At 52.0% G+C, this 24,489-nt stretch overlaps 10 protein-coding genes across 10 annotated transcripts; 4 read left to right on the plus strand and 6 right to left on the minus strand.

Annotated features, from left to right (window-relative positions):
• Positions 1-764: 764 nt before the first annotated feature.
• On the plus strand, positions 765-2,479 carry BDP55DRAFT_729658 (cytochrome P450; the record flags this gene model as incomplete). Its single annotated transcript, XM_060579595.1, has 2 exons — positions 765-897; positions 957-2,479. The coding sequence occupies 2 exons, from the start codon at positions 765-767 to the stop codon at positions 2,477-2,479; spliced, it is 1,656 nt and encodes a 551-aa protein (XP_060428656.1).
• A 278-nt stretch (positions 2,480-2,757) lies between these two features.
• BDP55DRAFT_633087 (uncharacterized protein) lies at positions 2,758-3,804 on the minus strand (the record flags this gene model as incomplete). Its single annotated transcript, XM_060572508.1, has 3 exons — positions 2,758-3,213; positions 3,305-3,589; positions 3,640-3,804. The coding sequence occupies 3 exons, from the start codon at positions 3,802-3,804 to the stop codon at positions 2,758-2,760; spliced, it is 906 nt and encodes a 301-aa protein (XP_060428657.1).
• A 494-nt stretch (positions 3,805-4,298) lies between these two features.
• On the minus strand, positions 4,299-5,345 carry BDP55DRAFT_704877 (uncharacterized protein; the record flags this gene model as incomplete). The annotated part of the gene is made up of 1 exon (XM_060578015.1): positions 4,299-5,345. The coding sequence occupies one exon, from the start codon at positions 5,343-5,345 to the stop codon at positions 4,299-4,301; it is 1,047 nt and encodes a 348-aa protein (XP_060428658.1).
• A 719-nt stretch (positions 5,346-6,064) lies between these two features.
• On the minus strand, positions 6,065-7,911 carry BDP55DRAFT_633089 (uncharacterized protein; the record flags this gene model as incomplete). Its single annotated transcript, XM_060572509.1, has 7 exons — positions 6,065-6,453; positions 6,547-6,601; positions 6,660-6,755; positions 6,825-7,013; positions 7,308-7,327; positions 7,390-7,672; positions 7,732-7,911. 7 exons carry the CDS (start codon positions 7,909-7,911, stop codon positions 6,065-6,067), a joined length of 1,212 nt encoding a protein of 403 aa, XP_060428659.1.
• Positions 7,912-9,882: 1,971 nt separating this feature from the next.
• BDP55DRAFT_667085 (S-adenosyl-L-methionine-dependent methyltransferase) lies at positions 9,883-10,690 on the plus strand. Its single transcript, XM_060575149.1, has one exon. It carries the CDS (start codon positions 9,940-9,942, stop codon positions 10,630-10,632), a length of 693 nt encoding a protein of 230 aa, XP_060428660.1. The 5' UTR covers positions 9,883-9,939; the 3' UTR covers positions 10,633-10,690.
• Positions 10,691-11,033: 343 nt separating this feature from the next.
• On the minus strand, positions 11,034-12,272 carry BDP55DRAFT_612250 (UbiA prenyltransferase). The gene is made up of 3 exons (XM_060571202.1): positions 12,059-12,272; positions 11,707-12,001; positions 11,034-11,638 (listed from the first exon to the last, which is right to left on the minus strand). Exons 1-3 carry the CDS (start codon positions 12,234-12,236, stop codon positions 11,065-11,067), a joined length of 1,047 nt encoding a protein of 348 aa, XP_060428661.1. The 5' UTR covers positions 12,237-12,272; the 3' UTR covers positions 11,034-11,064.
• Positions 12,273-14,634: 2,362 nt separating this feature from the next.
• BDP55DRAFT_667089 (Formate/nitrite transporter) lies at positions 14,635-15,755 on the plus strand. Its single transcript, XM_060575150.1, has one exon. It carries the CDS (start codon positions 14,667-14,669, stop codon positions 15,339-15,341), a length of 675 nt encoding a protein of 224 aa, XP_060428662.1. The 5' UTR covers positions 14,635-14,666; the 3' UTR covers positions 15,342-15,755.
• A 364-nt stretch (positions 15,756-16,119) lies between these two features.
• On the minus strand, positions 16,120-19,284 carry BDP55DRAFT_667092 (ABC transporter). The gene is made up of 5 exons (XM_060575151.1): positions 18,866-19,284; positions 18,709-18,798; positions 18,179-18,648; positions 17,198-18,113; positions 16,120-17,133 (listed from the first exon to the last, which is right to left on the minus strand). Exons 1-5 carry the CDS (start codon positions 19,073-19,075, stop codon positions 16,279-16,281), a joined length of 2,541 nt encoding a protein of 846 aa, XP_060428663.1. The 5' UTR covers positions 19,076-19,284; the 3' UTR covers positions 16,120-16,278.
• A 1,664-nt stretch (positions 19,285-20,948) lies between these two features.
• Positions 20,949-21,988, plus strand: BDP55DRAFT_554056 (uncharacterized protein; the record flags this gene model as incomplete). The annotated part of the gene is made up of 2 exons (XM_060569358.1): positions 20,949-21,516; positions 21,585-21,988. The coding sequence occupies 2 exons, from the start codon at positions 20,949-20,951 to the stop codon at positions 21,986-21,988; spliced, it is 972 nt and encodes a 323-aa protein (XP_060428664.1).
• Positions 21,989-23,555: 1,567 nt separating this feature from the next.
• On the minus strand, positions 23,556-24,284 carry BDP55DRAFT_667097 (uncharacterized protein). The gene has a single exon (XM_060575152.1). It carries the CDS (start codon positions 23,900-23,902, stop codon positions 23,678-23,680), a length of 225 nt encoding a protein of 74 aa, XP_060428665.1. The 5' UTR covers positions 23,903-24,284; the 3' UTR covers positions 23,556-23,677.
• Between the last annotated feature and the right edge of the window lie 205 nt (positions 24,285-24,489).

A 24,489-nucleotide genomic window follows, 5' to 3' on the forward strand; every position in this document is an offset into this window, starting at 1 on the left:
TTGGAGCTTATCAAATCCTTCCAAGCACCAAATTCAAGCAACCCCCCTTGGCCTTTCGCCTCGGCACCTGGACGCCTCTAGCGCAGATCACCCTTGTTTAGCCCTATCGCGGCGCATCAAACGTGCTCCAAATCTCCGATTTTTCTTTCGCATCCATCCTCCTTCCGCGATGGTTCATATTTCCGCTGTCATCATGCCAGAACCGCGGCTCTTCTCCGTCCGCGCCCACATCTTTTGACTCTGCAGTCTGGAACCTACGAGTCTGTTGCTTGTTTTCGCCGTGTTCCATGCCGGCCACGGAGCCGACAGTCTAGTGGATTCGTCTCACGAACACGGCCCGCTGTTTTTTCGTTCGGACTTGAGCGCCGCCCATGAAGTCATGGCCCTTGGGTCAAGGGGACCTTGAGATGAACCTCGGCAGGCCACTTTTTTCGTTGCTCGTCACTCATCGGCCAGCTGTTCGGTCTGTGTGTCTGTGTGTTCCCACCAAAAGAATTGACATTGCCTGGGATCGGATTGGATAAGCTGCGCTATATTGCGATGTCCCATGGGTACGTACTGTTTTGATTGCGATCTCTTTTTTTCTCTTATATATCGTCAACGGGTTGCATCCCTCTCCATCTGACACAGCCTTTGGATTGGAAGCTTTGTCTTATCTACCTTACTATACTACTGCTACTTCATTCATCTTGAATACAACTGTTTGGAGATTCTCAACTTCGTGCGCTTCTCCCCCTCGATCCACACATCACATCCCACACAACATGTCATCACAACGCTTCCACCTGTTGGGTGAAGACCCCTCAGTCACAACAGAGTTCGAGATTCCCGCCTCAACAGACGAGGAGGGTCTTCAACATCTCGCCGCTTCCCACTTCGCCGTCGTCGACCACAAGGGTTAGTCCAATCTCCTACGATATCACAGCTTCTTGACAGCAAACTAACACACTCACAAGGCGTTGGCTTCGTCTCCGGAGATGAGGCTCTGACAACAGTTGCCGATGTCCTCGCCGCCGAGGGCCCCGTCGCCATCACCATCGACGGCCACGCCGTCCGCGAAGTCCCTGGCCCTTCGGGTCTGCCCTTCATTGGCAACTACTTTGAGGTCTACCCCGACCATCTCGGTAACCACCAGCGTCTCTTCGAGAAGTACGGCCCCATCTTCAAGACCACCAACATGGGCTCCGTCATCTACCACACCAACGACCCGGCCATCGCCAACATTTTCTTCTCCGAGAGCGACTTCTTCACAAAGAACATCATTCCCGGTCACCCGCTGTACCCCATCAAGAACAAGGAATCCGGAGTCTTCCTCGGCGACACGGATACCCCCGAGTGGAAGGAGGTCCACAAGTTCCTCCCGCCCGCCTTCGGTCCCAAGGCCGTCCGCCACTACGCCCCGACCATGCAGGCCACTATCGAGGACTCCTTCAAGGTCTTTGACGAGCTCGACGAGAAGGAGGAAGCCTGGAACGTCTACCCCTACATGCTCAAGCTCGGTTCTCAGGCCGTCGGCAAGCTCGTCCTCGGCATGGACTTCAAGCACTTCACCGCCGTCGACGCCCCGCCCCACGAGATGGTCATTCGCATCGCCCAGTCCCTCGAGCTCAACAAGAAGATCACCTCCATGGGCAGCTGGTACGCCTCCCTGCCCTTCGGCGACCCCCAGCGTCTTCGCGACGCCCGCGGCCGCATCATTGAGATGATGAACGAGTCCATCAACAACGCCTCCAAGGGTGTCGAGAACCTCGAGCTGCAGGAGGCCGCCCTCCAGGCCGACAACATGGTCGACTACGTCCTTCGCGCCAGCGACAGCAAGGGCAACAAGCTCCCCAAGGAGCGCATCATGGAGCCCCTCGTCGTCGCCACCGGTGCCGGCTTCACCACCACCTCCTCTCTCCTCTCCTGGCTTCTCTACGGCATTGTCGCCTACCCTGGCATGCAGGAGCGTCTCCTCCAGGAACTCATCGACAACGGCTTCGATGAAAACACCCAAATCACGGCCGACCTCACCCAGAAGCTGACCTTCCTCGACAAGTACATCAAGGAGACCCAGCGCCGCCACAACCCCTCCTACCAGCCGGCCCGCACCTCAAAGGTGGACATGATCCTCCCCGGCGGCTACAAGCTGCCCAAGGACTCCATCTGCATCCCCGCCATCCACCACATTCACAACAACCACCTGGTCTGGGACAACCCTGCCCGCTTCGACCCGGACCGCTGGGACTCGGACAAGGTCAAGAACCGGCCCAACGCCTCGTACATCCCCTTCGCCACCGGCCCGCGCATGTGCATCGGCTTCAACTTTGCCCTGCAGGAGGTCAAGGTCTTCTTGCCCAAGCTCATCTACCGCTACAAGTTCAGCCTGGCGCAGGAGGGCCCTGTCGAGTACGACCCCATGTTCCAGCTCATTCGGCCGAACAACTTGTACGTCCGCGCCGAGAAGCGTGTCAAGTGGCCTCCTAGGTCTGAGGCCTAAAGATAGGTCGCTCGTTGCAAGTTGTGTGTAAAAGGTTGGAAATCGGTTTCGGGATATAGAGTTCATTTTTTGTACCATCATTGTCAGTGTATACCCTGGAGCATTGCATGGCGCAGAATATTTGGGGATTTTCGGGTAGATCTCATGATATAGACATAGAGCTGGATATGAATCTAGACTAATCACATGTTCTTTTAAAATACTTTCCTCCATTCGGCTGTGTTTTCTGATCCTAGCCCAACATTCTCAAACGCTCCTTCGCGCGCTCCATGATCCTCTCATTCAAACTGTTGCGCCCCAAACTGACCATTCAAATCAACGTGCAACAACCTCTTCTCCTCAATCTCCCCCTTCCGCTCCACCAACTCCTCAACATCCCAATTCGTCGCAACAAACCTCCCATTCAGGAATCGCGCCTTCTCCGAACACAACCAGACCACGGTCCCGCCCACCAGCGCGGGGGTATCGTGCGCAAAAGGGCGGAACCGGTCCATGGTCATGTCGGTGTGGACCATGCCCGGGTGCACCGAGACCGTGGTGACGTTGTCCGGGTTCTCGGCGGCGACGTGGGCGTTGAGCTGCTGCGTGGCGAGCTTGGCGATGATGTAGGAGCTCATGGTGGGCACGACCCAGTGGGTTATCGTGGTGATGTTGATGATGTGGGCGTGCGAGGATGCGGGGACGGATTTGAGAAAGTGGAAGGTTGGGTAGAAGGTTCCGCTGATGTTGGTGGTCTAGTTGTTTCCATGTTGTTAGCGAGAAGGATGTCTTTTGCTTATGCGTCAAGGGAGGGAAGAAAGGGGAACAGGACGGGATGTTTCTTACGAGGTCTTCGATCCAGAGTTTTGGGTCGCTCTCTGTGATGAGATCGAGCGAGTTCTGCACGGCGGCGTTGTTGACCAAGATGTCGGCGTGGCCGTACGTTGCGTTCACTTTCTCAAAGAGGGCCTTGATGCCCGCTTCGTCTGCCATGTTGACGGGGTAGACGAGCGTTTCGACATTGGCGTTGAGTTCCTTGACCTCGGCAGCGACTTCGGTGAGCTTCTTCTCGTCCCGGGCCACGAGGATAAGAGCTTTTGCTCCGGCTCTGGCGAATGCCGGTACGATTCCCTAGGAATTGGTAAGTTGAAGCCTCATAGACAGACAGAAGAGGGATTTACCCGACCGCCGATGCCGCGGCTCGCGCCGGTAATTATCACGACCTTGCCGGCGAGCGAGAGCTCGGGGTTCTCTGGTTTGATGGCTGGGTATTCATCCCTGTAGACGTTCTTGGTGAATTGAAGGGCTTTGACGTAAAAGTCTGGTGGCATAGAGTCGGACGTCATTGTATCAGCAACGGGTTCAACTTCATGGGTTTTGTGATGAGGGTTTACTGCGGGGGAGTTGTCGGATGAAATCACTTGCGTTTGGCGACAGTAAATGATCTTTTATCGGCCAGCAACATTCAGATGACATACTCATCTTCCCCTGGCTACCTACCTGCATCTAGGTTGAATCCGAGCCGTCCAAGCGGCTCGTCGAAACTTGCCTAGGCGGGGACAAGCTTAGCCGTATTCTCACGGTTGCGCGCGCATGAATACATGTAAGCACTTGGCAGGTCGAAAGCCCGGGCGGACGTGAGATTTGGGTCAAGTCCATCACATTTCCGCCAATAGCTAACACGAAAGTACCATTTACTCTATCCATGACATTGGCGTCCGCTTACGACATGCATGTATCTCTGACCATGACCGACCGAATGATGCATAGCGCTGACCCCAAGAAAGGGAGCCAGACAAAGGGTCTGAGACTTTGCATTCACACCAACGCCCGCGCTACCTCAAGCATCGTCTTCGACTCCAACCATCTTGCACGACTCCCTCCACGACCGCGCAGCCTTCTCTTCGTCGTAAGCCCACGGCGCGTACCCGGGATCCGTCGTCGCCGGCGTGAACCCCCCGACCCCGGGACCACCCTCGGCACAGTCATTGAGGTACTTCCCACCCTTGCTCTCCCATTCTTTACTCACGGCAGCGTAGACGGTGGTCGCGGCGCCCTGCTCGGGGTTCTTGAGCAGGCCCATGAGCTGATTGAACTTCTCCTCTCCCAAGTTGGCCTTGATCGCCTCCACGTCGACATTTTGCGATGCAGCCATGCCGGTGAAGATGGATCCCGGGTGTAGCGAAGTAGAGTGCAACCCGCGCGAGGTGCCGTAGCGCCGCTCAATCTCGTTGGAGAAGTAGATGTTGGCCGTCTTGGACTGGCCGTAGGAGGTATACGGCTCATACGACCCCTCTTCGTCGAAATTGACGTCGTCGAAGCGGACGTCGCTGGCGCGGTGGGCCATGGACGAGACAGCGACGACGCGGGAGGAGAAAGCTGGCGTCGCGGACGCGAGGAGGGCGGATTTGAGGAGCTGGAAGAGGAGGAAGTGGCCTAGGTGGTTTGTGGCAAATTGCGATTCGAAGCCGTCTACCGTTTTGATCTTTGTCTGGGCCATGATGCCGGCGTTGTTGATGAGGATGTTGAGCTTGCCGTTGCTCTTGGACAGGAAGTCCTGCGCGCCTTTGCGGACTGAGGAAAAGTCGTCGAGGGACATCACCACGATTTTTAGAGACCCGGAGGTTTCGGTCTTGGTGGACGCGGTGATGTCTGCGATCGCCTTCTCGCCCTTTTCGTGGCTGCGCACGCCGAGGAAGATGGTGGCGCCGGTTTGGTAGAGCGCGCGGGCGGTTTCGAGGCCGATGCCTTGGTTTGCGCCGGTGATGAGGATGATCTTGCCGGTGAGTTTGCCGATGAGGTCTTCGTCTTGGATGATTTGGAAGGCCGTTGGGCGAGCGTCGCCTGGTCCCTTGGGGTTCTGGTGGGCTTCGGCGTATCTAGACATTTTGAATCTTCTGCTGAGAGTTCGATTGACGATCGGGGGTAAGGAATGAGGGCTTGGTCTATCTAAGATCCAGAAGCGATTCACGGGGCTGAACCCCGATATTTATGTGCCTCGTTAATGATATCAAATGCCACTATGTTTCCAAGTCTCGCCTCAATGTCCGTCGTCGTTATCGTAACTTTCGCATTCCTCTTCCGATCCCGACGAGGTTGGCGACTTACACGCGAGGTGCGTCGCTTGAACCCCCGAGAAACTCTATTCAACTCCGCCAACCACGCACACCATGGCATAGAGTTGTGGAGACAATGTTACATGTCAAGCGGCGCGTCGCCGGCGCCTGTGCTTTCTAGAGTTGGCGCTAGCACTCGCGGGCCTCGGGGCATAGACTTAACCTTACTACGGGAAGCCGTCGAATGCGGAGATTGAAGCGGCGGACTTTCGGGGGCGGAGTGGGACTCGGGAGCTGAAGGAACCCGGGTTCAGGTTTCCGAACACGTCTAATGGCGCTCGAGCTCCCGCACTCATGTGACTGCGACATCCATTGTGGTCACTAAGAGCAGCTTGAGTATTTAGAAGCCCATGGGGGAATTATGTCATTCATATTCAAGGTACATTACACGTCATAAACAAGTACGCTAGGGTATCCTTCACCTCGAGATCCTTCACGTCACTGAGGTACTTCATAGCTTCGAATCTGTAGAAGCTCTGGCGATCTTCTGCTACACTTCCGCTCCCTTAGTAGTTTCCCAGCCGCTCGGAGCTCCGTGTATGATGGCCTCTTCACTATCGTTTCTCGAATCATTTCCGATATCCGTCCCCCCTCCCCTTCCTCTCCCGTTCGACGTGATGGTAGCCTTGTACCCAGTATGGCGACTCGGCAGACTTTGCAGAGGATACGAAGATCGAGTCCCCTTTCCCTGACCATCCCTACCGTTACTCCCCAGCGGATACTTTGTTTTACATGATGAAAGACCCAGCAGAGCCGGAAAGAACGTCTTGAAGAATGCCTTTAGTGCCGACGAGCACCCACAAAAGATGGCGACGTAAAGCTCCACAGCGTACCAGATAAGTGAGCTGGCGAATTGTCGGTATATCTCGGGTTCGTTTGCTAATTGTCGGACGTAGTAGAAGCGTACGCAGCCAGCTCAAAGTATGGGTTAGCCATTAGCTCGATGCTTTTGATCATCATGGTTTGACTCACCTGCGACGCAAACCACTCCGAGAGCAAACACTGCCGAGACCGCCCATTTTTGTCGCTAGTATTATACGTTATTTCACATGAACAATTTCAAGGCTCCATGTATTATTCCATACCTGGGGAAGTTGTAAACCCCAAATCATGGGAATCGGGCAGATCCAAAGACAAATGTCCGTGACAATGACAATCACCCCAGCGGCATCCCAGAATGCCTGTTGCACCGCAGCCGGCATGCAGTTTTCCGCATAGATTTCATGGTGCCCCTTTGACGTTCAATATACCTCGACGGGATTGCACTCGATCGCCGACATGACGAAGTGACAGATTCCCATTCCGATCACTGCCGCCATGAGTCCGTAAACCGTCCATCGCATCTTTGGTCGGTTATCTAGACGCAGATAGAATAATAGAAGACCGAGTTTGACGAGCACATTGCCGACGGCGAAGAACAATCGAGAGATGTAGAGGGACTATGCGAATTAGCGTGGCGTGAGTTAGTCTCTGGTAGACGATACTGGGAAGACGGGGACTTAGCAAGGATCTGGAAGAACGTACCAGCAACATTGGCTCCCAGTCATTCAATGGTACGTCAGCCCCTTTTCTTGATTAGCGGAAGAAAGCCAGGGCTTGTATTGTCCAGCTCACTGATTCTCCCTAGGCCGTGTCTCACGGCATTCATGATGAAAATAGACAGCATGATTGTTGCGATCTACATTGTACCCGTCAAATAGAGTTTGATACAGCGGAAAGAATACGGTGCTCACGGTTCCAGCGATCATAAAGACTATAGAATTGCGTTGGTTAGCGAGATTGCTCAGACTAACTAGCCGTTCCAATGATACGTACAATCGTCAGCGCCAATAGACTTCGTGATGGCGAACCTTGTGTATAACCTGACTCCCATAACGAAGACTATGACAATAATTAATGACCCGTTAACCCCGAATGCCTTCCTTTGGGCCGCGTTGAACCCTTCCATCGGTGAGCTGCCATTCTCTTGGCGGATGGACAAATCGCGAAAGATATTCATGGCTGATCGTGACGATTCTGTCGAAGCAGTCGACAAAGTCGGGTCCGAGTTGAGGACGGACCATCTCGCTGGGAAGAGTGCACAAGTGGCGGGGTCAGCCTGGGATATAAACATCCTCTGCTCACTTCTTTCACTCCCGTCGTCCTTCCGGCACACACCGGTTCCCCAATTGGGCTGGCTCGCGCTCGGACAGCAGCCAGGGTTACGATTGGTGATGGCTGCTGCGCTGCAGTGTCTTCCAGGAACAGAACTTGATCGTTGTCACGTAGTGCGGACCTTTTCGAGTGGGTGTGGAAATTGGCAAGGCTTGGGCGAAAGGGGAGACTTTTACGAGTCATATAGGCTGCTTATTGCGGGACGTGGTTGTAAGTGCCAGTGATGGGTGGATCAGAATCATGATACTATCTGCTTTGCGTGGAGCGTGGTAGCGTTGAGGGACAAAACCACGTTAATAGTGTCCTCAAGTCATCTATCAAAGGTCTACGGAGTAAGTCTTGCCGTGAGATTCTTCTATGGGATACTTCTTGCGCTGGAATCTTTCTCCATCTGAAAATCTTGATCTCCATCTTCTTCAAACGCCAAGTCTGCCTCGTGGTCGGATCTGACAGATTAAAACCGGTTCAGCTGGGGTAGGATCCTCTCGATGCAACGCTGTACGGTAACATCACTTTAGATGTCCGCGCGGAAGCCTCCCGTCCGTATTGGCTGTCACATTCCGTCCTCAGAGTTTCTCAATGCAGAAAATCTCCCGCTGTCATGACTCTGCACGACACTCAGCTTGCGTGCTTATGTAGGCCTGACACGCCATGTGGGAGAGACGCTGAATCGCGAGCCAAGTTTTGAGTTGTGTGACGCGATGGAGAGTGATTGAGTATGTGGATCAGTCACAGTAAAAAGGGATGTACAAATTTGAGGGGCGCGCTGGTGTAACTGAAGACTCGGTTGACAATTGATATCTCTGGATTAGCCGTCAGGCTTCAGCGTGACTTTGGGTCATCGATCGCGCTCTGACCAGAAGTTCGATATGTCAACTTTGGTGGATTCTTTCCATGCGGGGAGGGCTGAACGGCGAGTGGGGAGCACTCCGATGCCGCTTACTACACAATGGAAATGAGCATATGCGGACAGGATATACGAAGCGAGCATCCCGCTTCTCGTCTTCTTTAGAGGAAACCGCTCTTCTAGATTCTTACAAAGACAAGCCTGTCCGCGCGGCTACGACGACCAACTACCTAAGCGAACGAGATATGGCACATAACGCGCAAAAGGGGCCACGACTCCGTCAAATGGACGTTCGGGATTCCCGGTGACTCTAAGTCCGACTGCCAGTCGACTACCTTACGGAACCCGTACGCAGGGCCAAATGCCGTTGTATTAGCCCCTGCCTTTTTTTTGTGTTCGGTCCTTCGGGCCCCCAGGCATCAAACCACCACTTCGCTGGATGAGATGTTTATGCTGCGTCCGAAGTCAATCCGGGGAATGGTCATGGAGCCATAGTGTGGGAGTCGAGTTCCCGATCTTTTGAGAAGTTATCTTGTCAACGTCGGTTGATTCAACTAGAAGCTAGGTACATGATCCTTTTGATCAAGCCGCAGACTACAATCGGAGTTTTATACAACTTTGAATTAGCTTGCCATTAACATAACAAACACAGTACACTGACGGCCATCTAATACAGTCTTTCGTCCGACCACTCCTAACGAATATCCGAACTGCGCCGTGGCCTACGCTATATTTTCGAATTATCAGAGCCCTGCGCAATCTCCATCAGTGGCTTGGGTCCGATGGCGAACCCGAGGACGGCCATTCCATTCATATCGTCACACGTTCAATTCGATGACGCATACCGGTATTATACATACAAACGGCCAGCAATGGCTGCAGTGGACATAGAAGAAAACATCAGATGAAGCGAGTCGCGCAAAGTTTCACGGCCGACAGAACGCCTTTCCGAATGCGCGATGCACGGCTCGACCAGCAAGTTCCCAGCAGCTATCTAGCTTGGCTTTCAGCATGTACCGAGGCACAATAAGTGGCATCGACAGCAAAGAAACTTTCTCAAAATCAAGGCACCGCGCCAACCGCTACCTCTTACATCACCACCATTTTCCACAGTCCCACACAGGAGAAACAGGACAGCAGGTCTCGCGATGCCTTCATCAGCTTCATCCGGCGGACTCGGGAAGGGCAAAGTAACACTCAGCGGTGCACAGGAGACCCTCTTACTGACGCTTTTTGCCCGCGCCAAAGATGCCGAGTCCTCACGGCCGATCCTGAACGACCAATACGCCCTCGACATCGTTTCTCAGATCAAGGAGCAAGGGTATGACTTCAAGCGCACGACGGCCGGTGGTCCCACCACTGTCATGTTTGCGAGCTCGGTCTCGATGCGCGCTCGCATGCTGGACATCTGCACCGAGCAATTTCTGAGAAGAAATCCCGGCCCGGCTACCGTCTTGCATTTGGCGTGCGGCATGGACTCGCGTAGTATGCGCGTCAAGTGGCAGGGCGAGGGCCGCTTATGGATCGACGCCGACAGGCAGGACGTGATTGAGCTTCGAGAGCAGGTTATGAAGGAGCCGGATAGGGGCAAGGGGGAGTATCGCTTGCTCTACCCGAATATCCACGATGACGCTTGGCTCAGCAACTGTAAAATCCCCACGGATCGACCGGTGCTGATCCTTTTCGAGGGTCTCACGCCTTACCTCACCCCCGACGAGGTCTATGGCCTCCTGCGACGGATCGTGAACTACTTTCGGCAGCGCGGAGTCTATGGCGAGATTCGATTCGACGCCGTTGGATCGCTCACGTACTACACTGCCAGCTTCTTTCTCAACTCCACCTTCAAGCTCATGGGAACGCGCTTCAACTACTATCTCGACGACCCGAGGACGTTGGAGCAGAAGGTCCCCGGCCTGAAGTTCAAAGAGCGCATTTTTGGTACGCCAGATCTCTTGGTGTTTGGATTCTTAGGCTGGGTTGTTGGCTTCTTAGGATGGGTTGCCGATCTGTTTGGGCTCACAGGTCGTATTGGGGGAGGTTACGGATATGAGTTTTGAGGACTTCAATGGCCATCATATGATCTGTGTTCAGATTCAGGCTCAGCTGTATAGTCACACATTTACGTGGAATATATTCACTACTGTCTAGACCATAAGTAAGAGTAAAGTGCCCTGCCCAAGATCTGAGTCAAGTAGTGCGAGCTGTGAAGTCGGTGTGGCTTTCGCATGACGTCTTGGCGCTGATGGTACATGTTAGCTGCGATAATGAAGAGATTTCCCTTTGGTCGCCCGGTGTGGTCATTCTAACCAGTGAGGTAACCAATCCCTCAATGTCCCTCAGCTGTTCGATCATATGCAACCCCTATCAACGAAGGATTGCTATAAATTGATGTGGTATTGAACATAAATTCAGTGTTCAATTGAACTTTCTCACTAATGGTGAGCTTTTGTTCCTTTGCCCCCGACTGCTCATATCACCTTGGTATCATTTCAAAATCTCACTGACCGCTTCTCGCTCAAAAGAACTTGTACCGCACAAGCAGCAATCGTCCACACACCAAGGAAAAAGTTGCTCTTATGTATGCCTCCCCCACTCGATGGCTTGTCCGAGTCGAAATGCGCCAGCTGTGCGGCAAAGGATGCAGTCCATATTCCCATCCAACTAAACCAAAGCCATAGAGAGCCAAATCTCAGGAGATAAAGAGGCATACACATGACAATTGGGCTGACCAGGACGACAAGAAATCGGTGGAAGTGGCGTCCGCCGACTGTGTAGAATGAGGTGACGTTGATCTTCTGGTCATCGACGACATCTTGATAGCTGTAGGCCGTATTAAGGTATATGATCCAGAAGAATACCATGAAACAGAGCGGCAAACAGTAGCCGATGCTATCGCCAATGGACTCGTATCGACCGTGAATCGCGGATCGTCCCAAAACTGCGGGCCATGCAATGGTGAAGCCCAAGATATACTGTGGATAAATGCGCAATTTCAAAGCCATGGGCCGTTTGCCGTATGGATAAAGGACCGAAGCCAATACCACTGGAAACATGTGTTGAAACCTGATGACAAACGTTAGGATACCTGGCTGTTGTATCAATTTGGGGTGGTAGAGTCGGGGTGGCCATACACATCCTTTCCATTGAGCATATTGTGCACAATGGACAGAGACACGAGCAACTGCAACACCATCCACAGCATAGCATCTGTGGTGGTCACAATGCCAGCAGCTAGAGGACGATCCTTAGTTCGGGTGACTTTGGCGTCGATGTCTCGGTCCACCCAGTCATTCCAAACCATACCGGCGCCGCAAAAAAGGTAAGCTGCGATGAAGCATAGTGCAGCCTGTCGGAAGACAAAGGCAGGCTGAATGTTGCTTTTGGGATCGACGAGCTCGGAAGCACCAGCCAACAAAACCGACCAGACTGTACCAATGTGAGCGAGCGTTATAGAAACAGGCTCTGGGCAGACCAAAGACATACCTCCAGCAAACGTAGTAAAGAGAGGGTTGTACTTGTTGAACCGTGAAAGGGTTACCAAGTGCCAGAATAATGTGACCTTTTCTGGCTTAGACTTGCCCGTGTATATCTCCTTGCATTGCTTCGTAGACTGCTCCAACTTGTATAGTGCAATAGCATGTGAGATGCTTTGGTATAACATGTCGACGCGGGATTGATGACGGCGACGATTGTGGTTTGGCAAAAGGAAAGGCGTTTAATCGAAAGAGCCCACGTTCGAAGTAAGCGGACCGAACGCGCATGTGTGGTTTTAAACCTCTCGGTCTTTAATTCCTTCCCCTCCCCAGCTTTCTTTCAGCTGTGGACGCGCAGCGTCCGCCTTGATATTCCACCCGCCAAAAGGACCACAAGCTCCGCGTGTGCATTGGTTTCAGATGTGACGTAGTTTGTGCTGTTGAGTTCGTCGTTGCAGGGAAGTTGCCGTAAGGCTTTTGCCGAGGTGAGGAGGTTCACACGTCTCGGCGTGTATGGCATTGATCAGGACATCTTAGCACTGTCTGTGTGGTTGTAGGAGAACCCAGTTTGCATGATCCGCCCAACGACACATTCAGCCCAAAGCTTCCAAACAGGAAGTTCTCCAGGAGATCAACGTAGCATGTCTCGCAGAACATACTTGTTCTTGGAGCTTCATACAGATTCCGATAAAATGCTCGAAAATCGAAATTGTATTATAACGGTGCTACCCAACTTCCCAACATGAACCACGAAGTCTTGATGAAGCAGGCTAGGTCTACACAGTACGGCCAAAATCATTCTAGTTCATCTGAATTTTAGAACAGCCTAGGTCTCTGCAAGACCGTGCGCGAGCTGGAAAGCTGCTTGACTAGCCCAGCCCATCTAACGTTTCCTTCTCGATCTCCTGCAGCTCATCTGTGGGGCCTTCCACAGCAGTAGATGGTGAAGCTGGCCAGTCGAGGGATGTTCGTTGCATGAAAGAACAAGTGGATATGTTCCTTGATCGTCCATCGAACCGGCAATGGAATGGCCTAATCATTGTCATACACGTTGTCCGACGAGCTAGCAGCATCCTGGTCCGTGCCATCGAGTTCACAACGCCTATGGGTAAAGGCGCCTCACTTTCAGCCGATCGTCGATGCACAGTCGTCTCTTGGCCCCCTTAAAATCAACGGTCATCGAGTTGACACGGTCGTGCTATTCACATGATATCTACCAGAGCTGTGCTGACGTGTTTTGTCGTGGGTGGCTCTGATCGTTTCTACATGTAGAGACTGCGAGCTTTGAGATCCACTTTGAGCCTGAAATGGAGTTTGCCAGTGAGGAAGATGCTTGTTCGTGAGACTGTTGGACAGTGCCTCCCGCTAGCTTCGTCATTTACTAACGCGTAAGAGGCAGGATGTCAACAGTGAGGCTGCTAGGGTATGCCTACTTTTGGTCTTTCCCAGGCATACCTTCTCCTCATTGGTATTGGGAATAGCCTTTGCTGAGCTCTTGGCACGACCTCACCAACATGGTTCACGTGACATTCACCAAACCTCACAACAGATTTGGAAGAGAAGGGGTCTCCATGATAGTTTGCCTCGTCACTGTTCGTGGAGAGATTCATTCTTCATACTGTCATCTTGTTCAACCTTGGGGGTGCCAGATCAGGATAGCTACCAAGGTTGTCGAAACGCTAGAGTTCATATTTGGGTTGCAGGGAGGAAGAGGTACTTCAACAGGGTAGCAAGAACGCAATGTCGCTCATGTACCATCTAAATTGAGAGTGCTACCAATGTTTCATTCTTATCGAGAATCGCCCAGCACTGTATCAGTTCTTGACAGAGGCGGATGCATATGCGCAAGAAACGAGAAACTCAACTTCTCAAGAGGTCTTTGACGCAACTCCTCGATTAGTTACCATTGAGTTTCAATTACAGTATAGGGAGACTCAAGAAGTAGGCCAGTAGTACGATGGATCAGGATTCCGCGAAGGAGGGCTGGCTCGCCATGCGCCTCTATGCGGGCAACAGCAATATGGAGTAGTGGAGGTAAGCAACGGAACAAATGTAAGTATTCAGCAAAGTTCTGACCGTTGTAAAAAGGAGTTTTTGTAGCCACCATTTCTTTCAAGCTTTAGCCTCAATATCGTGTCCTCTTTGCCCGTGAAATCTGCCCCAGGCTTGCGCGTACTTTTGGCCAAAACATCAGGAAGGACACGAACAATCGACCAAAATCAACGTCGACATTGGCTTTGGCACTATGCTTTCAAGCGGAATCAGGGAGCTGGTGACATAAGCATTATGTAGTTCACTCGCGGAGAGAATAACAGTCATCCGCAAGTCATCTTACCCACTTTCCACCCACAATATTATACTCGGTAACGTCACGAGAAGCTCAGCTCATCAGTATTTTCGAGCGGTGGAACGGAAGTCTTGTCAACATAGCCGAAGAGTGAGTAATCCCCTTTCGACTGATTGCCGACTGCAGTAGCAGTAACTTATCGTCGTTGGCTCTCGTCATCCTCGTCTTAACCTCGGCATCTACGCAGCTGCATTTGGAGGCTTTAAAACAACTGCAATCGCGTTTGTTTAGTCCCTGGTTATTAGGTCAAGCATCAAGTCATCAATTTGCAATGTCTACTAGTACGTCCAGTCGTGAAGATGCCATTCCCCCAAACGTCCGTTATGTCCACGTCTCGACAAAAAACCTCGACACCTGCACACCACCAGAAACATGCCACCTCATCTCCCAATCTGGCATTGCAAAAGCCAAGCTTTCTTGGCCAGACCTCATCCTCAAATCCTTCTTTGGCGGCATCTTCATCTCTCTCGGCTCCCTCTTCAACCTGGCCATCGCAGGCGGCGCGCCCGGCCTCCGGGCCTCGAATCCTGCCTTAGCCACGATGCTCTCGGCATTGACCTTCCCCATCGGCTTCGTCCTGACCGTCTTCACCAACACGGAGCTGGTGACGAGCAACATGGCCGTCGTCATGTACTCAACGCTACAGCACAAGACATGCTGGTATGACCTCGGAAAGAACTGGGTTGTTTCCTACGTCTTCAATCTTGCTGGGTGTTTGTTCTTTGCTGGAGTCTTGGCTTGGTGGACTGGTACGCTCGAATCTGATGCGCAGACTGAGTATGCAGTTGTACAGGCAGAGAAAAGGGTGAATGTTAAATGGGTTTACAATTTCACTCGGGGGGTTGGTTGTAACTGGCTTGTGGGTTTGGCTGTGTACATGGCTATGAGCGGGAAAGATATGCTGTCGAAGATTGTGGGTATTTGGTTGCCCATTTGGACGTTGTAAGCGTCACTCAGAGTCTACTTGTCTCTGCGACTTCGTGGGTGTCAATGGATATAATTGGGCTAATTTGTAAATCTGCAGTGTCTGCCTGGGATACCAACACTCTATTGCAAACTTCTTCCTCGTGCCCACCGGCATGTTCTACGGGACCGACTTTGGCGTGGGTAAATTCATCTACCAATCTGTTATACCAGTCACGCTGGGGAACATCGTGGGCGGTGCAGTCATGGCAGGCGGGGTTCTATGGTTTTTGTACGGAAGGGACGACGGCCTAGTAGACGAGAACAACCGTCTGCATAACCGAGAGCTGAAAACTGTTCCCGAGGCCGGTATTATGGATCCCCACCAAGTACTTGATGGGAGAGATAGCGAGGAAACCGTTGCTGCGGAGAATACCAGTGGCGGAGTGAGACAAAGAAGGGGCGCAGATATGGTCTAGCAACACGAGCGTGGCAGTGGGCAAACCACATCCAAGGCACCCATCATAACCATGGCGCACTGACTGTTGGAAAGCACTACGAATACAACTAAATCTGTCTCGCCCGTACTTAATCCAGCCTAATCAGTTTAAAGTTCCGTGTTCTACATTAAATCGCTGCCTATAAAGTGGACTTCAAGGCATGAGTCGGGTCGTCCGAGTGCAATTAAGGCCGGCACCGTCATTCCCCTTTTGGACAATCGCGAGGGAGCCAATCATTAACCGTCGAGTGGACACTGCCGTGCAAGTGCTCCCCGCCTTAACCCACGCGCCTTTGATGAATGGCGCCAAGTTACACGAACGACTTCACGGTCTAAAAAGACTCTGCAAATTGGGCCCTTGTTGATACATCTACCTATCTATACACCTAGTCGCACGTCTAACTTACTTGCATATCCTACCTAGGCTAAACTCGGCGACCTCGGCCGCTAAAGGATAAACGAAATCCAGGTTTGGCTTTAATTACTGCTGGGATGTAGTTTCCGAAGACTCTCCTTCCTTCTCCACCTTTTCGACATTCTTCTTCTCAGTGGTGGTCTGTTTTTCCCACATGGCATGATACCGACCTCCGAGAGCCAACAGCTCGGCGTGCGTGCCGCGCTCAACAACGTTTCCCTTGTGGAGTACCACGATCTGGTCGGATGTGGTGATAGTGGAAAGCCGGTGGGCAATAGTGATGGTCGTCCGGCCCGCAGTGACACGCTCCAGAGCGTCTTGGATCTGTCTCTCGGTGTGCGAGTCCAAAGATGCGGTGGCCTCGTCAAGCAGCAAGATGCGGGCATCCTTGAGAATCGCTCTCGCGATGGCAATTCTCTGTCGCTCGCCTCCGGACAGCTTGAGTCCGCGTTCTCCGACCTTGGTGTCGTATCCATCCGGGAATGCGAGAATACGATCGTGAATGTTGGCAGCCTTGCAGGCCTCGTACACGTCGGCCTGAGTAGCATTCCGGTCGGCGTAGAGCAGGTTGTACATGATGGTCGCATTGAAAAGCACCGTGTCCTGAGGGACAACGCCAATGTTCTTCCGCAGGCTGTCGAGTTTCAGGTCTTTCAAGTCGTGGCCATCGACAGTGATCGATCCTTCATTGATGTCGTAGAAACGGAAGAGAAGCTTCAGGCAGGTTGACTTGCCGCTGCCAGATTCTCCAACAATGGCGGTCTTGGTACCCGGGGCAACGGTGAAGCTGACGCCGTCAATCGCAGGTTCCCCCTTCTTGCTCTGGTAAGAGAACTTGACGTTGTTAAAAGCGACCTCTCCCTTGACGGGGGGGAGGGTGACGGCGTCAGGCTTCTCCACAATCCCGGACGTTTCTTTGAACTAATGTTGGTAAACAAGGTTAGCGTTCTAGAGGTAGCTAGTTGTTGATTCAGGAGAGACCCACTAGCTCAAGCATCCGCTCTGCCTCGATCAGATTGTTTTGCAGCATGGTGTAGTAAGTTCCGAAGAAGTTTAGTGGACCCTGCAATTGCACGAAGTAGTTGATCAAGCTGACGAAATCGCCAACACTCTGTTCGCCCCGCGAAATCTTGTAGGCAGAGACCGCGACAAGCAAAGCAGTGCCAAGGGAGAAAATAGAGCTCTGTGTAAGGTTAAGAAAGTTGAGAGACCACTGCACCAGCCGTTCTGCCCTTTGGTACACTACCACATGCTCCTTAAATCTCTCGGTTTCGGGCACAACTGCGCAATTGTGCTGCACCGTCTCATACGCCATGATGGCGTCAGTCTTGGTGGCTTCCATCTCACGATTTTTGGTAGCCATGTCTCTTCTTTGCTTGCCACGGTATTTGGCCACGTAAATAGTCAGAAAGATGTAAGACCACATGATGAAGAACACGATGATGGTGTAGAAGGCGTCATACTTGGCAAAGAAGACAATACCAGCAACAAAGATATCGAACACCATGGGGAACACTTGGAAACAGAAGTTCTCTAGGAATGTGTTCATTGCAGAACCCCGGCTCAGTGCACTGGTGACCTCTCCGATCTTCTTGTTGAGATGGAACTCCAGAGAAAGTCCCAGCACATGTTCAAACGCAGCGCAAGACAGTCTGCGGAACAGTGACTGAGAAACCGGAATCCAGAGAACAGATCTCGCGGCACCGAGAATGCCCTGATTGCCTTGCAGGGCGCGGTAGACGACGTAAAGGATGATTTGTTTGTAAGGAATGGTGCCATAGCCCAACGAGTCGACAAGAGTTCCGAGCTGAATCGGCGCCAATACGTTGATAGTTCGCTGGCCGACCAGGAGTACGATACAAACGACCACAATGCCCTGGTAGACGGGGGAGTCTTTAGGCCTAGCGGAAAGGAAAGTCAGTTAAGAAAAGTCCGGAGAAGGCGGTTGAAAGCAGAGCCACTATACCAGAGGTACGGGAACAGAACCCTGAACCCAGCAAAGTAGTCAAGCCATCCTGTACCAGATACCTGGGTTCTGGCAGGAGGCTTGTGAGCAGCAGACCCGCGGGGATGGGCGCCGCCGTAGTTGTGAGATGCTCCGTTTCCGTTTCCACTTCCGTTCCCAAGAAGGGATTGTCTCTCTTCGGGGTCCGACTTGGGTTGCAGAGGCTTCAGCTTGTAGTCTCTCAGGATAAGACAGACCATCATCGCCACCAACACACCGATTCGAACAGCTGCCACAACGTCCAAGATATCAAGAAGGCCATTGGAGACGCGGAAGGAGTTCTTCTCTGAAGAAAAGACAGCTGCAATGAAGGCCTCAAAGAGAGCACCTACGATCCACGCATAGAAATGCGCCGATGTTGGCGTCCAAGGGCCTTCGGGATCAGGAAGTAAACCGGCTAGGTAGTACAACAAGACGGCAACATATGATGCCTATGTGAATGTTAACACTCTCCAACTTTCTCATAGGGGTGCACCAAAGACCCCACTTACCAAGTAAGCACTGAACGGGAACACGACCTTGCCAGCCCCATCGTATTGGCCAGCAATAGCGCCGTGAACGGCAAGGATGATAGTGGCAAGCTAGGGAAAAAAAAAGTGTTAGCTTTGAGGACAACTCGGGATCTGTAGAGATGCTTCCCAAACTCACGAGTAAGAGAGAGAGGACGAGCTGAAAGCCCCAGATTATCCGCGCGTACAGTCGCGAAGCTTTCTTCTGCTCATCGTCCGTCGCGGTCTGACGCGTGACGCCATGGCGATCCCGGTAGAATTGATAGGACTGCGCCGCCAGTAGAGTGACAAAGAGGCCGCAGGGATAGAGATAGAAGGCAACCTCCAGTCCCAGCAGAGTCTCCGCCATGACTTTAGCCGTTTGTATTCAGTTGGAGGGTGTGTAGAGCGAGGTCAAATTCATGATGGCAGTTGGGATGATGTCAACTCCCGACGGTGCCGCAGATTCTCCGACGGACCTCCCTGGCGCAATTGGGGTGCACGGACAGCAAATGGCGGGAGTTCCTCGGGCGTTGAAGATGGCAAGAATGCACATGCCATGGCGATATCCATGCTTAGGTAAGGCAGGCACGTGATGTGGATAGGAGATAGGTAGGTGTTTACCTAATCATCATGCTGCATGGTCAGCTTCTAGCTCCCACTGGCCTCAGCTTTGGCCGAATTCTCCAACGCCCGGCGAATATTTCGTTAGGTTCACAAAGGGTCCGCCCACTCTCTCGCCAGTCATCCATAAGTCTATGAATCAGCACAAGAATCGGCGCCGCCCATCCGATGTTTATCTACTCAACGTTGCCCTTCTTCGGGTTACGAGATCATGAGATGTGCCCCAAGCGAGCCGATTTACCGTCAGGCTAATGCAGAATGGCCTAGGTGACCTATCCAACTTGGTCCAAGACTCGAGGGAGCCAGAGCCGATGTCTTTGACGAAGCGATCCAAGGTCATGACACAAAACAGCGCAATCCCCACGCCGTCTCGTGTCCATAATTTGAGATTACCGTTCGGGGGCTGTGCCCGCCCGTGTTCCCCACGGTGGATGATCGCCCTGATCGCCCTGACAGCAGATGCCATGAACTCTAGAATCCTTGGCATCGCGTCTTTCAGCAAGATGTCGGGACTGCCCGCCAGACCAGGCGCTTTTCAATGTCTTGGCACTGAGCTAGCCGCAAGGGACTGCACCATGATGGCTTTCTCTAGACACAATTCAAATCCCCATGTGTCTATTTCAAGCCCCTGACGATCTGTCAGTTGGAGGGACGCTTACTCGGTGATTTAGTTTCCCCCCTAACCCAGAAACCGCTCACCTAACAGCCTTGGTGCCGGGTGCCGAAGACCAACCCATCCCAGATCGACCGTGGCTGCAGCGGCATGCCCGTGGTGCCGTGTTCCCTTGGAGAGAAACACCCCGCATGCTCATGCCTTTGTTCCATATTTGTAACGCGAGCCAAACCAAAGCGTTCCACGCCCGATCGGGTTGGACGGCAACTATACGAGGCCTCTGATTGGATCGACGATGTCCCCAGGATACAAGGTTTAGAGAGTTCAGTCGTGTAGTCAGACGTGGTGCAGGGAGCTAGGGCTGGAACGACACATGTCGGTGGCCTCTAGACTTTGGCAAAGTGTCTGAAGACTGCCGGTGCCCGAAATCCCAGGGCCCGAGAGGGTCGCTTTTTCCTTTGAAGCACGGGTCCCGCGGCCACGACTAACACTCATCTGGTCGGGCGAACATGACATGGACACCACGGCCTTGACATGGAGCCATCAAAACGGTGAGCACAGCCGTTCGCCCTAAGCAAAGGAGACGCTCATTTCGTTCCCTCTTTAGTGTGCTGGCGCAGCTCTTGCTACGGTCGAAATCAGGCTCCAGGGTCGTATTTCTTTTTCTTGCGATCAATTTCCGTTTCTGATCTACCTTGATTACTTGGTGTGTACTGTTCAGTATTTCCCTGGTTTTAATACTGCCCTTCTCCGACCTTATAGGTGCAAGACCTGGATAGATTGAAACCATCGTCACTCTATCAAGGTAGAAAAAGCCACTTTCAACATCCTTTCAAGGGCGGGCACAAGACACTTGACACTTTTGTTTCTCTTTCTCCATTGAGCATGCAACTTTCCTACATACCCTCGTCATTGACTTCTGAAAGTTCCCTTTGTTTGTCTATCCTTCCACCTCTTTGATTGCCACCTTCATCAAACGTGATTTCGAACATACCACCCAAACATCATGGCCGACTTCACGACAAGCCTAGTAGCTAGGTCATTACCCAAGATCGAGACAATCGAGAATGGACCAATATCAGGCCTCCAGGCATATGGATCGCTTCTTCTCGTCTCGAGCGTCATCGTCGTTGTCATCATCGCCAACATCCTCGAAAGATGGCTACTGGAAAGAGTCTACGGTGATATCTACGCAGTTTTGCAACGCCCCGAGAACGAGAAGAGACGGCGTTCCTTCACTTACTACCACATCGGCGCCATCATCATGCTCACGCTCTTCTGCATCGGTGTCTACCCTGTCATGCGCTTCCTCATTGGGTCTGCCGATTTATCAACAGACGTGTCGCCAGGACCAGGGAGGCGTATTAGAGTCGGCGATCTCTTGTACACGGTTTCGCAAACATACAGCGCCTACTATGTCTTCGAGCTCTGTTACCGCACGCAGTTTGCGAGTCCCCTGAGCATCGCGCATCATATTGGACTCTTGGCCATCACACAGACGGCTCTCTCCCTCTTCGGAAATATCGAAAAACACCCGGAAGCAACAATCGAGTTCTACATGTGTATGGTGTGGGGTATGTTGATAGCACTCCACCCGACTTCAAGTGCATTGCGAACTTGAATGGCTGACTTTTTGACGCAGGCGCTTTCGATGTTGTAGTAGAACTTCCCATCTACCTTTCCATGATCATCTGGCGACTCAAGCGCGGCGAACATCGACTGCTCTCCTACCTCACCTCCGCCTGTTTCGTATGGGTTATTGTTGGCGCAGTCTCGGAGACCGCAGTCACGATTTACCTCTTGCACAAGTCTTGGGACCGATGGGGTCACGTGTGGAGAGTAGTCACTCCCCTCATCTTCACGCTGTGGATCACAACTCAGCTTTACGGCGCAACGAGGCTTTTGGCGATGGCTCGGTCGGAGAAGCGGAAGGCCAGCAAGCGATCACCAGAAGAGGGTTCTGTGGAGCCCATCGCCGAACTACCAGGAACGATAGAAGACGGGGAAATTCCCGGACAAGAAGAGTCCAAAAGCAAAGCAGTCTAAGGACTTTACAGTTACTCGAGGTTAAGGACGCTGTCCACTAGCCTCAGAACGGTACACGCCCCTCATAGAAAGATTGAGGTGCTACGCCACGCTCATCGATGCTTTGACGGATATAATAGTGGTACCTGCGACACAACCCTGATCGATAATTATGGTAATCACGGATTCTGTCTGTGGTGACAACTGGGGAATCGCCATTTAAGCATAACCACCACGTGTAAAAAAGACCAGTAAACTCATGAGGACCTCATACAGGTCCTCATATTTAATCAGTAATTGAAGAACAAAACAGTCAAACCCTTGTCCTAAGATCCTCTAGCTAGCCAGATCATCGAAGATCTCAAAGGTATTGACAAGTTATTCATACATGGAGACTTTTGTCTCGTCGCGTTGCGTGTCCACGGCGGTCCCGCCTTTGAAGATTGATCCAGGCGCTTGATCAGTGCGATTTTACCTGATCACTGGCGTCTGTGCCTTTGATAGCCACTTAATTCCCTTGACCGAGTCAGTCACGACTAAATTGTTTTTCCTAACCGATCCGTACTCTGTTCATGGCCAAATTCCGTTCCTGGTTGTCCGTCCTTCGGATCGCGTATGGAGCCGAAACGAAGCCGCTCAGACTTCATTTTGGTTGACAGGTCTATGCCATTCAGCCATCTGTATTCTCTTGGTACATCAAAGAATTTCGAATCTAGCAACACAGTAGAAGCGTACCCAAGACTTCTGGCCCGCGCGTCCAGTGTTTGAGAACAACGCTCGAGATATCATCTGCGAGAAGCACTATACTAGCGACGAAGAAGAGTATCAACCAAAGCGGGGAAATCTGGAATCTGATACCAGAGATGCTTGTTTCTTTATCAACTGAGATCTTGGCTTTGAACGTTGATTTCTCCGTGTCTCATTCTGCAAATCCGAACGAAAGCTGGCTTATTAAGAGGTCGGTATTGAGGAGCTGGCTAGATCGAATACCCATATCCTTGGCAGTGATATTCTCTATGATGCAGTAGTAATCGCCCCTCAGGTGCCGAAGCCCAGGGTCAGCGAAATGGTAGAGTGAGAATTCTGACTTGTAAGCTGTGAAGTCTCTGATGGAGAGCGGACGCTCGCGAGAGACAAAGTCAAAAACGGCGGGAAACGATAGCTGGAATATGTCTCCGGAAGCATTTTGCTTCTGAGATTTTCGCTGGGCTACGACGGTGCAGTTGTTTGTCGGTGGGTTTGGTACGAGCACAGTTGAGGCGGGGCTCGACGTACTCCTAAGTTACCCTGCAGCGGCTCTTTGCCGAACAGCCAGTGTTAAATTCTTCCGGAGGGAATATGTAAAGCCTTTGGGTTGGCCTTGATGTCCTGTTCATTTTTTTGAATCAGATGGGCCGGTGTATTTTCTCAACGTGACCATGCAGTGGGCCAACGACTGTTCTGGTTGGATAATCGGCAGGTTCCATGGTCCATATTCGGCCTACGAATCTTCCAAGTCGAATCTAGCCCGATAGTGTTTCTTGTGTAGTCGTATCCATGCCACGTACAATCGGGCAACTTTGGTGATTTTATTAATTTGCTGTCGGCAGCCAGAGCAGCGACTGACAGCTCTTCGTTATGCCCCGTCTCTTTCAGTGGAACGTCGTCCTCTAGCTCCATGGCACGGCTTCCAACAGCTGAGCAGTCTAATTTAACGTAACTGAACTTTAGTTAAGATATAGTGTTTCCCATCCCAATGCTGTTAAAAGGAATCCCGGCCAAAGGCGAGTGCTCATTCACGTTGAGATCTCGATCAAAATCAAACCAATCGTCTGTGTCTAGGCGCTTCAGGAAAGGTATCTTGACGTTGCCCCAAAGATCCAAATTGGCTGTGATCCCTTCGGACATTGAGACAAGGTTGTTGTGCAGCGTCGACATAGACCGAAAGTTTGCCATGGAATTTGAGTAAGAGAATACTATTCAAGTCGCCCACTGCATGGTCTGACCCTCCGCGCACATGTATGCTCGTTTTTCTGTTATCTGGGGCAATATGCGACGGGCGACATTTCTAAAATTGATTGAGTACTCAATGTTAACAGTGCCCATATTACTCCCAGGCCAGCGTCCACGACAATGGTTGATCGAAGCTGGACCAGATTAAGTAAAATGGAGCCTACTGTACGGTTGCGTAGGAAATTGACTGCTCAAGAGGGCCGAGGGTTGTGCCGTTTTCTGGCTTCCAGGGTGTCGCTTAATGTTGTTGTTGTTGTTGTTGTTGTATTTAACGCCGTGGCGGCCGGGCTAGAGCCCTTACCGCAGACCTCCCGAAGGGTATATGGCGTGGAGGGCCGTGAGCCAAGGCTACCTACTCTACAGTACGTCGTCTCTTTACATCGTCCTCCAAATCATGCCTTGTGGCCACTACGCGTTCTGTCTGTCCCCGGTTCCCGCTGGTGCCCCAGTTTCATTCTTTCCCAAATCGTCCCTTGGAATCGGGAGGTTCTTTGTAGTCCGCACTCACATCTACGTAGGTGTGGATGCTG

This window comes from Colletotrichum godetiae, assembly GCF_030913485.1.
Source record: "Colletotrichum godetiae strain CBS 193.32 chromosome Unknown BDP55scaffold_25, whole genome shotgun sequence".
In the NCBI taxonomy this organism is placed as follows: Eukaryota; Fungi; Ascomycota; class Sordariomycetes; order Glomerellales; family Glomerellaceae; genus Colletotrichum; species Colletotrichum godetiae.